We start from the raw sequence: 16,063 nt of genomic DNA, 5'->3' as shown, positions 1-16,063 counted from the left end.
GGCAAGACATCTACAAGCCAACGTCTGCGCCACCAAATCCCGCAATCAACTCTTCTGGACAGTCCAGAACAAATGGCGGGACATCTTGTCTTGCCGCAAGGAAGATCTGATACAGAGGAACCCGCGACTGCGAAGTGAACACTCAGCACTCACGTGGCGCTGAGGATGGCAAAATCCTTAACACTCGTTGACCGGACAACAGTAATCCCCAATTTTTCCTGTCCAACAGACAATAATCCTAAACAACACCCAAACACACCCTTCTTCCAGACCACAGCCCGGACCAGAGCCTTTAAAAGACTGATGTTTAAATAATCGTTGTCATTTTTTGTTGACTTGTGATTTGGTGACCCTGGATCCAGTTCACCTCCTTGCTTGTGTCTCTCTGTGCTGTATGATTGCTGCCGACTTGGAATAAATTGTCAACTTGTGTTTCGAAGCCTTTTTTCAGCTTTTAAAAAGGAGTTAGTACAATGGGTTAAGACTAAAGTGAACGTGCGGAGTTTGGCCTTTTGGCCGGGTTGTCGAGTTTTGCCAACCCGGGTTGTTGGAATTAAACTAGCATGGTTCCAGTGGTTCGGCTGGTGTGATTCCTGCAATCTGGCTAAAAGGTCAGATTCCTTCACTTAAAACTACTAAAGTCATCATAAATGGTTTACAAATCAACCCAAAATGCGAATGTGAGGAAAAGCGTATCCTCATTAAGGCTGCGGGTGAGCTAGATCCTGGAGCCTACGTTGACGTTCTTTGGACCATTGACGCTATACGTGCAGAACTTGCAAACAACCATTCACAGGGTACGCATAAGCAGGTAACACTCTGTGCGTTGGCCCGCGCGTACCTTTCCAATGTCGAAGGTTTCCACAGTGAAGATGTCAGTGCGACCGGTCTCAAAGTAGTTCCTCAAGTCGTTGTCCGAAACCGCCAGGGTTATCTTACCGGTGTCGCCCCTCTCGCCGTACAGTTTGACGAAGACCCTGGAATCTGAGCTGGCACCGTTCACGCTGCCCGTCTTGATGGCGATGTGATAACTGACATCTGATTGGGAGGTTTGGCAGTAAATGATCTCACTGAATAATAAAATGGCAGCCAAGGAGTTCAAAATAAGTGCTTACAGATGGTTTATATCCCTGCCTAAACTTAAATTCTCCATCAAGCAAAATTTGTCACTCAGTAAAGATGTATCGCTTAACATACTTACAGTGTATCACAAAAGTGAGTACACCCCTCGCATTTCTGCAGATATTTAACTACATCTTTTCATGGGACAACACTGACAAAATGACACTTTGACACAATGAAAAGTGCAGCTTATATAATAGAGTTAAATTATTTTTCCCTCAAAATAATTCAAATAATAGCCATTAATATCCAAACCCCTGGCAACAAAAGTTAGTACACCCCTTAGTAAATACGTACATCCTTAAATCTCCAAATTGAGTACTGCTTGTCATTTTCCCTCCAAAATGTCATGTGACTCGTTACAGGAGTGCTGTTAGCATTGCTGCAGAGATTGAAGAGGTGGGGGGTCAGCCTGTTAGTGCTCAGACCATACGCCGCACTCTACATCAAATTGGTGTGATGTAGAGTGCGGCATACAAAATGACACTTTGACACAATGAAAAGTAGTCTGTGTGCTGCTTATATAATAGAGTTAATTTATTTACCCCTCAAAATAACTCAAATAATAGCCATTAATATTAGGGCTGTCAAAATTATCGCGTTAACGGGCGGAAATTAATTTTTAAAATTAATCACGTTAAAATATTTGACGCAATTAACGCACATGCCCCGCTCAGATTAAAATGACAGCAGTGTAATGTCCGCTTGTTACTTGTTACCTGTTTTTTGTTGTTTGGCGCCCTCTGCTGGCGCTTGGGTAAAACTGATTTTATGTGTTACACCATGAGTGGGCATTGTGTAATTATTGACATCAAGAATGGCGAGTTACTAGTTCATTTTTTGATTGAAAATTTTACAAATTTGAATAAAACGAAAACATTAAGAGGGGTTTTAATATAAAATTTCTATAACTTGTACTAACATTTATCTTTTAAGAACTACAAGTTTTTCTATCCATGGATCGCTTTACGAGAATGTTAATAATGTTAATGGCATCTTGTTGATTTATTGTTATAATAAACAAATACAGTACTTATGTACTGTATGTTGAATGTATATATCCGTCTTGTGTCTTATCTCTTCATTCCAACAATAATTTAACTACAGAAAAATATGGCATATTTTATAGATGGTTTGAATTGATTTGATTAATTACGATTAATTAATTTTTAAGCTTTGATTAACTCGATTAAAAATTTTAATCGTTTGACAGCCCTAATTAATATCTAAACCCCTGGCAACAAAAGTGAGTACACCCCTTAGTAAATACGTACATCCCTAAACGTCCAAATTGAGTACTGCTTGTCATTTTCCCTCCAAAATGTCATGTGACTAGTTACAGGAGTGCTGTTAGCATTGCTGCAGAGATTGAAGAGGTGGGGGGTCAGCCTGTTAGTGCTTAGACCATACGCCGCACTGTACATCAAATTGGAGTGATGTAGAGTGCAGCGTACAAAATGAAACTTTGACATAATGAAAAGTAGTCTGTGTGCAGCTTATATAATAGAGTTAATTTATTTCCCCCTCAAAATAACTCAAATAATAGCCATTAATATCTAAACCCCTGGCAACAAAAGTGAATACATCCCTCAGTAAATACGTACGTCCCTGAATGTCCAAACTGAGTACTGCTTGTCATTTTCCCTCCAAAATGTCATGTGACAGAAGTGCTGTCAGCATTCCTGCAGAGATTGAAGAGGTGGGGGGTCAGCCTGTTAGTGCGCAGACCATACTCCGCACTCTATATCAAATTGGTGTGATGCATCAAATTGGTGTGACGTAGAGTAAGGCGTATGGTCTGAGGACTAATAGGCTGACCCCCCACCTCTTCAATCTCTGCAGCAATACTGATAGCATCAAATTGGTGTGATACATCAAATTGGCACCGCTTCAATCTCTGCAGCAATGCTGACAGCACTCCTCTAATGAGGCACATGATATTTTGGAGGGAAAATGACAAGCAGTGCTCAATTTGGACATTTAGGTATGTACTTATTTACTAAGGGGTGTACTCACTTTTGTTGCCAGGGGTTTAGATAATAATGGCTATATTTTGAGTTATTTTGCGGGGAAAATAAATCAACTCTATTATATAAGCTGCGCACAGACTATTTTTCATTGTGTCAAAGTGCCATTTTGTCAGTGTTGTCCCATGAAAAGGGTGTACACACGTTTGCGATACACTGTAATTATGATGTCATTGTCTATGTACTGTATCTCTTAGCAATAGAGGCATTTTTATGCATTTTTCACAGGAAAAAAAAAACACAAATAGGCAAATATTTGATGAGTGAAGCACAAATACACCCGGTATCTCGATACTCACTGAAAAGACGCAGGCCCTCTCCAGCTGGCACCAACTCACGGACGATCTGCCCGTCATCTTCATTGCGGTCCAACCACCTAATTGGAGACACACTGAATGAACCCCAGTGGTCCTGAGGGGGTATCAACTCTAGAAATTCATCAATAAATGATCAAAATCAATAAGAGGAATGAAACTCGACGATTTCCAGATGTAACACAGCACTGCAGCCTGTCCTCTTGTTTCCGATTACTGAAAGAGACAGCTGTCTGACTCCTGCACATTTAGTCCCTATTAGTAAAGCGAAACCCATCCATCAGTCGCCTAACAACTTAATGGCATGCAACTGGAGAGGAGTCTAACCGTGCAGGCCCAATTTACTGCACTTGTAGGGCCTTTAGGAGCTTTCATTTTGAAAGAAAGCAGCTCAGCGCTTAGATAGATTAAGTCAGCATGTATGAATTTCGGCCCGGGGGCCATTTGCAGGCCGTTGTCCATATTTTTTAGGCCTGTCTCATGTACTAAAAATAGCATTGGATAAGGCCCGCTATGTAGTTTCCCTGCTTCAATATACAGGGTGTTCCAAAATGGTTGACCCCATTCTAAAGGTCCATATCTCGGAAACTACTTGTCGGATCTTAATGAAACTAAACACACTTTATGTTGAAAGTCATAATTTTTATTGGTTAAATTTACAAATAAAAGTACAAATATGTGTTGGTTCTATGAGAGATTTTCGTAAATGTTCAATATGAACGCCGCCTGTGACTCTGCACACGTCACGTCGGTATTTGATCTCGTGCCAAACTCGCTGAAATTTCTTGAAATTTTTGGTGCCAAGTCCTAATTTGTTTTGTAATTGGCGCCTTCTTTGCAAAATTTGTGAAGAAGGCACTGTCTTTGGTGACTGAGTCCGAGCATACTCTAACACGCAAAATGCTTTTTCTTTTGAAGTGAACGGCATTTCTTAACCTGAAGAGATAGAAATGCCAAATGTTACACACAAAAACTTGAAACGTTTCCACACAAGCTGTGAAAATTTGAGGTCATTCCAACGAAAATTGTCAAATGGGGTCAAACATTTTGGAACACCCTGTATTCAGGGGTGAAAGTGGGCCAGAACAGTCAGTAACGCAGTTCTGTTATAAGATTCAGGGCCACAACGCAGTTCTAATATAAGATTCAAGGCCGGAATGCTGTTCCGGTACACTGTGCTTTGATTCCGAAAATATGACGGCAACTGTCAAAACGCTGTGTAAAAAAAACAAACAACAAACAAAAAAATGCTAAGCTGCCACACATGAATTTCATCTTCAAGAAGAAAACAATCTACCAACATCAGATTTACGTAGACAAGTGTTAACAACAAGCATAATAAAGTGCTTGTCTGGCGTAATCCGTTTCCACCACTATTTATTATTTATTTTATTCCACGGACGGCATGGAGGTTTCCCCAGCAGCTGCAGTTATCTGAGTCTGACAATGAGTCACGTCAATGTGTGAATGCACGCAGCAAAGCAAAACGCCTGGACTCATTTATCTGTTCAATTGGCTGACATACTGACATGTGATCAGCAGAGATGCTGCGCATGTTTTCTGGAACAGCAAAAAAAAAAAAAAAAAAAAAAAGGTTGTTGAATTGATGCGACAAAATAAGCCAATGCAACATAAAATGGATCAAATCTTTTAGAGCAACGAAAGAGTTGAGGAGGTTATCATATTTAGTTTTATTTGCTCTGATCGGGAGGTTCAGAAGTTCTTAGCTGTCAATGTGCACTTAGGACTTATATTTGTTCATTTATGTTAGGCAACTTATTAATTTCCTTATGATTAAAAAAAAAAAAAGTCTAAATATTTGCGTGATCTTCAAAATATATTCCATTTCACTCTGCATAATATAAGTCATTTGTACTTATTTTTCTGAATGTATGTTAATTATATCTTATTACAAAAAAAAGTAAATCTTTACATTAACTTCAATTTTAATATACATCCTATGTTCTTAAGTAGTTAAAATTGAGATTTGGCATGTAGTATGTGAGGAAATGAGGGAAAATAAAAATTAGGGGATGAAGGTTGGGGTTATTGCTGTTTTTGTTAACTTTTATTTTGCAAATCATTGAAACATTACAATTTTGAATGAAAATCAGTTTTTGTATCTGTTATAGAAGTAACTGCCAAAACAGTTTTCTGTGCAATTCAGTAGTTTTAGGAGGTTTGACCCCCCCCCCCCCCCCCTTTCCCCCCAAAATAAAAAATAAATAAATGAAATTTCTGGCTCCGTGTTGACCTTCACGTTGGGGAGTTCCGGCAAGAAATTCTAGCCACTTTCACCCCTGCCTGTATTTCCATCTGCTGCATGCATGCTGGTTGCCTTCAAAGAAACTAGTTCAAATTGCAGTTCACAAATTTTAAAATGAACTATTCAGTTCATAGTTCATAATTCAAAATGTTGAACTAAAAGTTCATGGTTAAATAAAATGAATTTGTAGTTCTGTTCTTTCTTCTCCCAAATAAGGTGTTATTAACAGAGTCAATATAGAACCACAGACAGCAATTATTTTATCCACTGAAACTGTGTCAGATTCATATTCAATTTCAATTCCGCGTCGGTACTGACCTGTCCGTAAAACTCGCTTAAATGTTGGTACTAGGCCAGGGTTTTGTCAGATTTTGCACCCCATCAGAAATTGCAACTTTGCAGTTCTAAAAATGGCCGTAACATTACAAATGGCCGTAAATGCAGCGATTGCACCAAAGCACGAAAACACCAAAAAATTTCTATAAAGAAAGGAATATGTACTAGGGATGTCCCGATCTGGTCACGTGATCGGAAATTGGGCCGATGGCGCCATTTTCCATTGGATAGGAATGGGGTGAAAATCATCGTTAAAGTTAACGATGATTGTCAGATGTTGAAGCTTTGATCTTGCCAGAGAAGCTTGGTACCGCTACCTTCAAAGGTGTCGAATGCGTCAATCGTTTAGCTTGTTAAACACTAGCAGTAGTGTGCTGTGGCAACCAGAGGTTGGTAGTAACGCGTTCGACATGTACTCCATTACATTTACTTGAGTTACCTTTTGAGAAAAATGTACTTCTAAGAGTAGTTTTACTGAGCTATACTTTTTACTTTTACTTGAGTAGATTTGTGAAGAAAAAAACACTACTCTTACTCCGCTACGTTGGGCTACACAAGAATCGTTACATTTTTCCTCTTTATTCTACATTAGATTTATTTTATTATTTTTTTGCCAGTGATGCTAAGATTTGAGATGTGCCCGGTGTATTACCAGGGGTAGCTCTACTGATTTCACCAATGAGACGTTGCAACAATAATCACATGACTCCATTATACCAATCAGACGCAAGTTTGCCGTTCTCTCTTCACGCCAGCCTGTTCAATCATATGGTGTCTTTAACCCTTTAACACCTAAGCCTATTTTGGCCGAATTTGCATGCATTTGATGTTGCCTTTATATTTCAAAGAAAAAATGGTTCACAATGGCCATGTTGGGTCCCTTTTTACAGGACACCTTGAACTTCATGTCCAAACTGTTGTTTTTTTCACTGACCAATTATAATCCACATTTTGGACCCAAAAAGAAAAAAAAAAAATCCAAAATATTTTTTCAAAATTTGTAATGTTGGTGTCCCATTGACAACCAAACATGCTTGAACAACCGTTTTGAAGCTTGATAATATTTATTCAACTTGTTAGGATAAACATTCAATAGAAAAAAATAAGATTGAATAGTTTTATGTTTGACTATTCAACACAAACAGCGGGTATTGTCATAGGCGTTTTTGGCCTTTACACATACTATGGTCAATACAGGTTATATACAGTGAAAAATAGTGAGAAAAAAATATATATATATCATCTAACACAAAAAAGGGTTTGCAGGATATCTCTTTGTGAAGTTAGGTATTATACCCATCACCTTATCTAAAGTATACGTACATGCAATCAAGCTTCTCGAACACACATCTATATAAAATTGAAAAGATTCATAGTGGAGAATAAATATATATATAACATTGAAAAAAAAGTATTTTCAAAAATATTGACAAGTAGTTCAGTTCAATTCAATTTTTTCAGGCATGCGACCCGATAAAGTTTTTTTTTTTTTTTGCGCACTCAATAAAGTTTGTTTTTGAACAGGCCACTGAGCTGCGTCACATACAACGTCACACAGCCTACTCTTCTGCCGTTTGAGCGCTGCTGTCACTTCTACTCGCCGAGACGCCGACTAATCAGAGGAAAACAACGACAAATACAGCTCATCCTATTCCTTGAGTTGATGAAAAAATGCATTAGCTTGCGCTAAAATTAGTTTTCGATTCATTCTGCACGTTTCAAAGTCGCTCGCGCAATCCAACCGGTGTTCATGCCTCCTTTTCCTTAGTTGGCGCCTAGCTCGGCAATTTATTAAAAATGTTCACATTCGGTTCGTCCTTCTTGACATCACAACGGATCTTGGGATATGTAGTCTTGTGCTGCTTTCGGTTTTGAAAAAGGACAAGAAATGATGGAAATATGGAGATAGATACATGGTACATGCAGCGTTTTAATGCATATTATGAGTGCAATAAAATTATAAAATTCAAATGACATTATCTCCCATTTTTCTTAGTCGATTGACTTCAAATAAAAACTGGTGTGGACATCAACTTCCGTACTTTCAAATGAGACCAACCAGCGGCGCGTGGGTGACGTAATTACAGCGTGACGAAGCTTCAAAGACGACATGCGTAAACGCGTCGCTGCCGACACGTTCGGTGTTAAAGGGTTAAGGCACCTTAAAAAATGAAATATTTGATATAGAGCGCTGCCCTCAACATGACTCAAAAGCGCGGATTTTAATCTCTCTCTCCCAGTTTTCATTTGGCACCGATTGACCACGGAAATCCGGAGATATTATCCTTTTAATTTCAAAATAGTAATTATGTGCGTCACTTTTCAAACTTGGAATTATTTTCTCCACCAGAGGGCAGTCATGCTCTTCGGACGAATAATGCTTCATTTATTTAATTTGTTTTTCTCTCGCTGGAATTCAATTATTTTTAAAATTTATTTATTTGTATTTCTTTGGCTTATTGTGGTTATGTAATAGGTTATTTACAGTATAATTATATAACAATAGTCCATATAGATAACTTTGTGCTCAAAAAAAAAAAATACATCAAACAAAAATATAAGCAGTTACTCACAAAGTTACTTATTACTTGAGTATTGTTTTCACCAAGTACTTTTTTTTTTTTTTTTAAGACTTTTTTTGGACAACTACTTTCACTTAAGTAATATTATTTTGAAGTAATCCTACTCTTACTTGGGTAAAACCTTTGGATCCTCTTCCCACCTCTGTGGCAACTCATTGTGTGTGTGTGTGTGTGTGTAAGTCAGCAGCTGATCTCAGCAGCATGAGCGGATTTGAGTGGACTCACTAAGTGAAGCATTTCATAAAGACAAACATTTTTGAATGTTATTCTTGTTTAAAAATGGTGGGACAGCAATATGTTTAAAACTTTTTTTTGGGAGGGGAACAACACTTATTTTTTTCGGTATCCGATCGGGACTCTGTATCGGCAGATTCTCAAAATCAGGTGAGTCGGACTTGGATGCAAAAATATCTGATCGGGACATCCCTAATACGTACTTAAGTTTGGTTATGGGCGCACACGAAGGAAAGTTCTCCTCACATACATCCAACCATAATGCTGTGCTTAACTTGACTACACACCGCTCTCTCACCGATAACATCTTCCTCGTGCCCATAAGCATTTATTTTCGCCGTATTTATATTGCACATGTATGTTTATGATTTAACTTGTTTATTTAGCCCCTTTGGATAACATTGAGAGTCCAGCTGAATTTAAAAGAATGCTTTCTCGCCGCCATCGGCAGTTTTGTCAGAAAGGTTCTCATTCTTAACTCATGTAGGTGGTTATAAGCGCCGTTCACAACCGCTAGAATGAGTGCATTAACAGTAACGTTCATAAGACAGAAATATGATGCGTTCAATTCACGTTCGCCCAAAATATGAACATGTTCATGAACTTTTATTTATTTTAGCTGTTCATTTATTTATTTATTTATTTGTTTGTTTGTTTGTTTATTTATTTATTTATTCATTTTCCCTTCAGGCATGACAAATCCAAACAAACATACAGCATTTATATGTGTTTAAAATTAATTCAACCCGAAAAGAAAAGGGCTGACGGGAGAAGCCGAAGCTTATTGAAACCCGTCCCCAGTATACCATAAAGGACGCAGAAAGTATCAAATATCAAATTTTTGACATTCAGATTTCGTAATGATCACAAGTTTTTTTTTTTTAATTTTAAAATAATAACCATCCCCTCTGATTGTTCATTTTCCCAATAGTAGATTTTGAGCTCTGTAGATAACGGAGCTCAGGAAAAATGCATCCTTCCCCTTCAAGTGTCTGTGAGGATTGAAACTGTTCATGCACAACACTGACATTGTGCATATTAGTCTCAGTATCTGGGCATGTTAAATTCAAGCTAAATCAATTTAATGATTCCTCTTATCAGATTTTCATTTTCTTTGTGTCTGTGGGACCTGTTGGCTTGCTAGCTTCCAAATTCAATGGCCCCAGTGCAAGAATATTTTACCTTTAAATCAACTAAGCAAGGTGAGCTCTCCCAGTTTATCTTTTTTTTGTTGTTGTCCTGACAGTAAACACATGCTGCCTTATAAGGCATTTTGGTCAATTAAGTAAATAGCAGAGTTGGCCGATAAAATCATTTTTAAAATGAAAAGGATAATATCGACCTTGGTTTTTTGATTATCGGTTTTTGGCCAATATGCATGTTCCCTTCAAAGTTAATGCAGCAGGCTTCTGCCTTTGTACAAGGGCTAGTCACAGCTTAGCACAGCAGTTATGTGTATTGACCATTAGATGTCTGCAAACTAAGATGCTTGGGATTTGTTATGTGAGCAGACCATTTGACCTGGGCATCACAATATAATAAGCCATTATAGTGACCACTACCTCTTAACAGAATTCACCTAGGGAACTTGTGTGGGGCATGTTGTGTTCCTGGGGGGAACTATTTAGCCATGCGCGTTTCGGTGTTGGTTAGATATCAGTGTCGGATACAGGTTATCGGTTAAAAAGTCATTCTTGGACAGCTCTAGTAAAAATAAATTGGTCACCGCACCCACAGAAAGGATAATTTTCTACACTGCAATTTTGGTTGGCAATTGCCATCAAATCAAAAAATGACCAACTTACCTATAACATGGGAACTCAATGGCTAAGGACTCTGGCTGGCCTTCCTCCCTCACCATAACCTTATCGAGGAACCAACCACAGCCTCCGCCACGGCCGTCGTGCCCAACTCGTACCCGGTGGATGCGGCCCAATGCCACAGCTTCAATAAGAAACTCATCATGCTGAAGGAAAACAATGAGAAAAAAAACATTGAAGTGCATAGAACGTTCCTTGTTCGTCACACTTGTTACTCACGTTGCCCTTTTCGAATTTGTTGACATTGTTTTTGCTCATGATCATGAGTCTCTCCCCGGTGTCGCCCAGGTCGCCGATGACATTGAGGAAGACGCTGGCATCGGTCCCGCCGCCGCTGACGTTGCCCGTGCATATGGTGATGCGATACTTCATTACTAAGACACAATACAAAAACGACGTTTGATTATTTTAAGAAAAAAATAGTGATTTTTTCTGCATTATTTGTACCGATTACTCTCTTCAATAAGAGTGTAACGCTACATCAATCTTGATCGATATTAGGGGTGGGTTAAGGACAAAAACAAAATTCCTTTGTATTTTTATTGCTTTAGGTAAAATGTAGCCTATTGTGTTGAATGTGTACATAATATCATATCAAATCGATCAAAAACACTTGAATCAAATCAAAATCAGGATAGAGTTTGCAATATCCACAAATGTGGTGTTGTTGTCTGAAGAATCGGTATTGTACCGTTATGAAGTTGATTTACCAAACTGCAATTTTTGGAGGAATTACGATGGGGCTTTGCTGTGGTAGATACAGATCCATCAGGTCACCTTCTGTTGATTTGGGGACATTTTGGGGAGACTTCCCGTTGATATCAAGTCACTTCCTTTTGATTTGGGGACATTTCAGTGACACTGATTCATATAAGGTCATTTCCTGATGATCTGGGGGCATTTGTGGGACACATCCTGATGATATGTCACAAAATGTCAATGGGTTGTCATAGAGGGCTGTGAAGATGAATGGTAATAAAATCACAAGAACCTACAGTGGGGCAAATAAGTATTTAGTCAACCGCCAATTGTGCAAGTTCTCCTACTTGAAAAGATTAGAGAGACCTGTAATTGTCAACATGGGTAAACCTCAACCATGAGAGACAGAACGTCGAGGAAAAAAAACAGAAAATCCTATTGTTTGATTTTTAAAGAATTTATTTCCAAATTAGAGTGGACAATAAGTATTTGGTCACCTAAAAACAAGCAAGATTTCAGGCTGTCAAAGAGGTCTAACTTCTCCTAACGAGGTCTAACGAGGCTCCACTCGTTACCTGTATTAATGGCACCTGTTGTAACTCATTATCGGTATAAAAGACACCTGTCCACCATCTCAGTCAGTCACACTCCAAACTCCACTGTGGCCAAGACCAAAAAGCTGTCGAAGGACACCAGAAACAAAATTGTAGACCTGCACCAGGCTGGGAAGACTGAATCTGCAAAATGTAAAATGCTTGGCGTAAAGAAATCAACTGTGGGAGCAATTATTAGAAAATGGATGACATACAGTATAAGACCACTGATAATCTCCCTCGATCTGAGGCTCCATGCAAGATCTCACCCTGTGGCGTCAAAATGATAACAAGAACGGTGAGCAAAAATCCCAGAACCACACGAAGGGACCTAGTGAATAACCTACAGAGAGCTGGGGGCACAGTAACAAAGGCTACTATGAGTAACACAATGCGCCGCCAGGGACTCAAATCCTGCACTGCCAGACGTGTCCCCTTGCTGAAGAAAGTACACGTCCAGGCCCGTCTGCGGTTCGCTAGAGAACATTTGGATGATCCAGAAGAGGACTGGGAGAATGTGTTATGGTCATATGAAACCAAAATAGAACTTTTTGGTAGAAACACAGGTTCTCGTGTTTGGAGGAGAAAGAATACTGAATTGCATCCGAAGAACACCATACCCACTGTGAAGCATGGGGGTGGAAACATCATGCTTTGGGGCTGTTTTTCTGCAAAGGGACCAGGATGACTGATCTGTGTAAAGAAAAGAATGAATGGGGCCATGTATCGAGAGATTTTGAATGAAAATCTCCTTCCATCAGCAAGGACATTGAAGATGAGACGTGGCTGGGTCTTTCAGCATGACAATGATCCCAAACACACTGCCAACAAAGGAGTGGCTTTGTAAGAAGCATTTCAAGGTCCTGGAGTGGCCTAGCCAGTCTCCAGATCTCCACCCCATAGAAAATCTGTAGCGGGAGTTGAAAGTCCGTGTTGCTCAACGACGGCCCCAAAACATCCCTGCTCTAGAGGAGATTTGCATGGAGCAATGGGCCAAAATACCAGCAACAGTGTGTGAAAAGCTTGTGAAGAGTTACAGAAAAGGTTTGGCCTCCGTTATTGCCAACAAAGTGTACATAACAAAGTACTGAGATGAACTTTTGGTATTGACCAAATACTTATTTTCCACAATGATTTGCTAATAAATTCTTTAAAAATCAAACAATGTAATTTTCTGTTTTTTTTTTTCCACATTCTGTCTCTCATGGTTGAGGTTTACCCATGTTGACAATTACAGGCCTCTGTAATATTTTCAAGTGGGAGAACTTGCACAATTAGTGGTTGACTAAATACTTATTTGCCCCACTGTATGTTTTCCTGCCATTGAAAATGAATGGGAAATTTGGATGTACATGGTTGTCAATGGTATCCCATTAGAAATGAATGGGGCAGTTTTTGGCAAATTCTGTATACAGCTTTTATGCCCCTTACCGTCCTGGAATGTTTTATCCGCAAGTTATTTGATTTGGTCGAAATCTGTAAGTGTTTTGATTTTTTTTTTTTTCAAACAATCCACATTAATGGGTGAACGAAAAATTTTGGGGGTCACGTGAAAATTCCGGTCATTTTAAAATATTTGAACGGTGATGGTCGGTGAAACGGTTTGGGCTGTGCGGCGGGCCCAAGAAACGCCATTCACATAAAAAAAATAAAAAAAAAACATTAAAAAATTTAAAAAAGGAATTTTCTTATATGGGCCTTTTCCTTTCAAGCCCCATTTAATCTCACAAGGTTATCTTTTTTGTACAGTCTTCTGTTAGTTATCATCTATCGGCATGGAAACAGCAATGTGGAAGTTTAGACACTGCAGCCTGCTGATTGGTTTACAGAGGCTTGTCATTTACGCTGAACCATTGAAATGGGATGGCAAAAGAACACAAAGAGGATTACAATGGAATGGCAAGGATTGATTGGATCAGATTTACGGATTTATGTAAATCAGGTATTTCCCTTTGCGGAAATTATCGAAGGGTCACATGTTGGTCATGTCAAGCCAGAACGGAATTGCAGCTAAGCCGCCATTTTATATTGTGCTTGTCCATATTAGAACCGCAGATGAGCTAGAATCCATTCGATCTGATTTTGGATTAGATTCCATCGAGAGATGCACCGAAAATTTTGTAGACAAATTTTTTTAGCTGAAATGTGCCTTTATCATCTAAATAAATAACATTACCGAAACCAGAAATTCTGTTGGCCTAAGCCAGTGGTGAGCAAAATATTCAGTTCCGTTCCAACCGATTAAGAGAAAACCTTTTCACTAATCTGGTGTTTTGCAAGCGCAATCAGTTTATTGTAGTATGGTGCTTCTTGTTTCACAAGAATCTTCATTGGTTAAAATGTCTGTGCTGTATCAGTTGGAACAACGACCAGGACCTACTCTTGAGGACCGGTTTGCCCACTCATTGCCTAAGCAAATCGCTCGGTAGTGTCAGTGCACTTTTCTTGCTTCTTGCAGCTTGTGACACCTCCACAGTTGTGAGCTCCTGTGTTTCAATGTACTGGGTCGCCCACTACATTACAGTGCTTCCCTCAACTTAACCAATTGGTGTAATCGTAGGTTTATTTCGTACACGGTAGGGGCTCCGCACAGAGTACTCCAGTCGCCGGCAGCTCTCGCACGATCTCGTTGTCGTCTTCATTGATGTCCAGCCAGCGGCCGCATTCGAACCCATATTTCTCCATCGTCAACGTCTTCAATAAAGTAACCTGCAATAAATCGCAAGCAAAATGGAACGATGTTGCTGGCAAAATCTGGCCTTGAGTTTGACAGTAATGTGTGTAAATCCGTGCACTGAAAGACCATAGGCAGAGTTTGACTTTTGGGGCTGGGGGGGCACAATATGTTGATGACCCCAAAACGCAATGTCAGCAATAACATTAACTTACAAGAATATCTAAAATAAGCTGACAATGAGCATTTTTTGTTTCCCATCATTCTTGAGGGGAATTTTAAATCAGGCTGCTTAGGTAATACTTTTCACCAAGATCGTCATCCATTGAATTTGGTACGCCCGTCGGTGTCGTGCCAATGTAGTTACCCCAGTCAAAAATTGTATCCCCGGGGCGGAGCCATATAGAGGAAGATTTGTGTTTTTATTATTTAATCCAAAAAAAATCGCTTCAATCTAAATATATATTTTCAATTTAAAAAAGTCGCTTCAGTCAAAAAAAATGTGTTTGAATGTAAAAATAAATTTAAAACTCAAAAAACTAAAAAAAAAAAAAAAATGCATATAAAAGCTATTTTTCTTTAATTATTATTATTATTATTTATTTTATTTTATCTTATTTTTTTGATTGAAGTCTTTTTTTTTTTTGACTGAAGCAATTTTTTAATTGAAGTAACGTTGATTTGTGTTTGAAGTAACGTTGATTTGTGTTTGGGCCACATTTTGGCTAGGACATCTTTCTCTTTATTATTCAATCAAAAAATAAGTTGCTTCAAAAAAATATAGATTTTTCAAAAAGAAAAATCACTTCAATCAAAAAAAAAAAAAAAAAAAAGAAAAATTTCAATCCTGGGAAAAAGTTTTTCAATGCGAAAAAATATTTGAAAAATTAGCATTTGAACACTTAATTTTTCATTGAAAAAGTTTTCTTTGATTGAAGCAACCCTTTTTGTGTTTGGGCCATATTATGATTAGGACGTTTGTGTCTAAATCATTCATTCACCAAAAAAGTTGCTTCAATAAAAAAACAAAAAACAAAACATATTTTCAATCAAAGGAAAAAAATTTTTTTTGAAAATATTTTTTTCTCAAATTTATACATATATATGTTTAATTATATATATATATATATATATATATATATATATATATATATATATATATATACAGTGGTACCTCTACATACGAATTTAATTCGTTCCAGGACCTTGTTTGTAAGTCGAAATGGTCGTATGTCGAGCAGGATTTTCCCATAGGAATACATTATAATTCCATTAATTCGTTCCAAAGCCTAAAAACATACACTAAATTCTTAATAAATACTGCTGGCACTGTTACAAATGGCAATTAAACATAGAAAAACAAATAAGTTATAAATAAATAAGTCAGAATAATATA

At 38.2% G+C, this 16,063-nt stretch overlaps 1 protein-coding gene across 3 annotated transcripts in view; it reads right to left on the bottom strand.

Moving 5' to 3' along the window:
- The window catches only part of LOC130905652 (lipoxygenase homology domain-containing protein 1-like), a 129,399-nt gene that overhangs the window by 56,929 nt on the left and 56,407 nt on the right, over positions 1-16,063 (bottom strand). Inside the window, exons 12-16 of one of the 3 annotated variants that reach the window (XM_057819224.1) lie at positions 14,567-14,702; positions 10,921-11,075; positions 10,687-10,847; positions 3,449-3,525; positions 842-1,038 (exon numbers count right to left, since the gene is read on the bottom strand). The exons of 1 other annotated variant lie outside the window; for it this stretch is intronic. In XM_057819224.1, coding sequence (XP_057675207.1) covers positions 842-1,038; positions 3,449-3,525; positions 10,687-10,847; positions 10,921-11,075; positions 14,567-14,702 — 726 coding nt within the window. The remainder of the gene's footprint in view (positions 1-841; positions 1,039-3,448; positions 3,526-10,686; positions 10,848-10,920; positions 11,076-14,566; positions 14,703-16,063) is intronic. One more of the 3 variants, XM_057819222.1, reaches the window with a different exon arrangement.

Source organism: Corythoichthys intestinalis, chromosome 17 (assembly GCF_030265065.1).
Source record: "Corythoichthys intestinalis isolate RoL2023-P3 chromosome 17, ASM3026506v1, whole genome shotgun sequence".
NCBI lineage: Eukaryota > Metazoa > Chordata > Actinopteri > Syngnathiformes > Syngnathidae > Corythoichthys > Corythoichthys intestinalis.
Note: the sequence above shows the minus strand (reverse complement) of the source record. Positions and strands in the feature narration are given on the sequence as shown.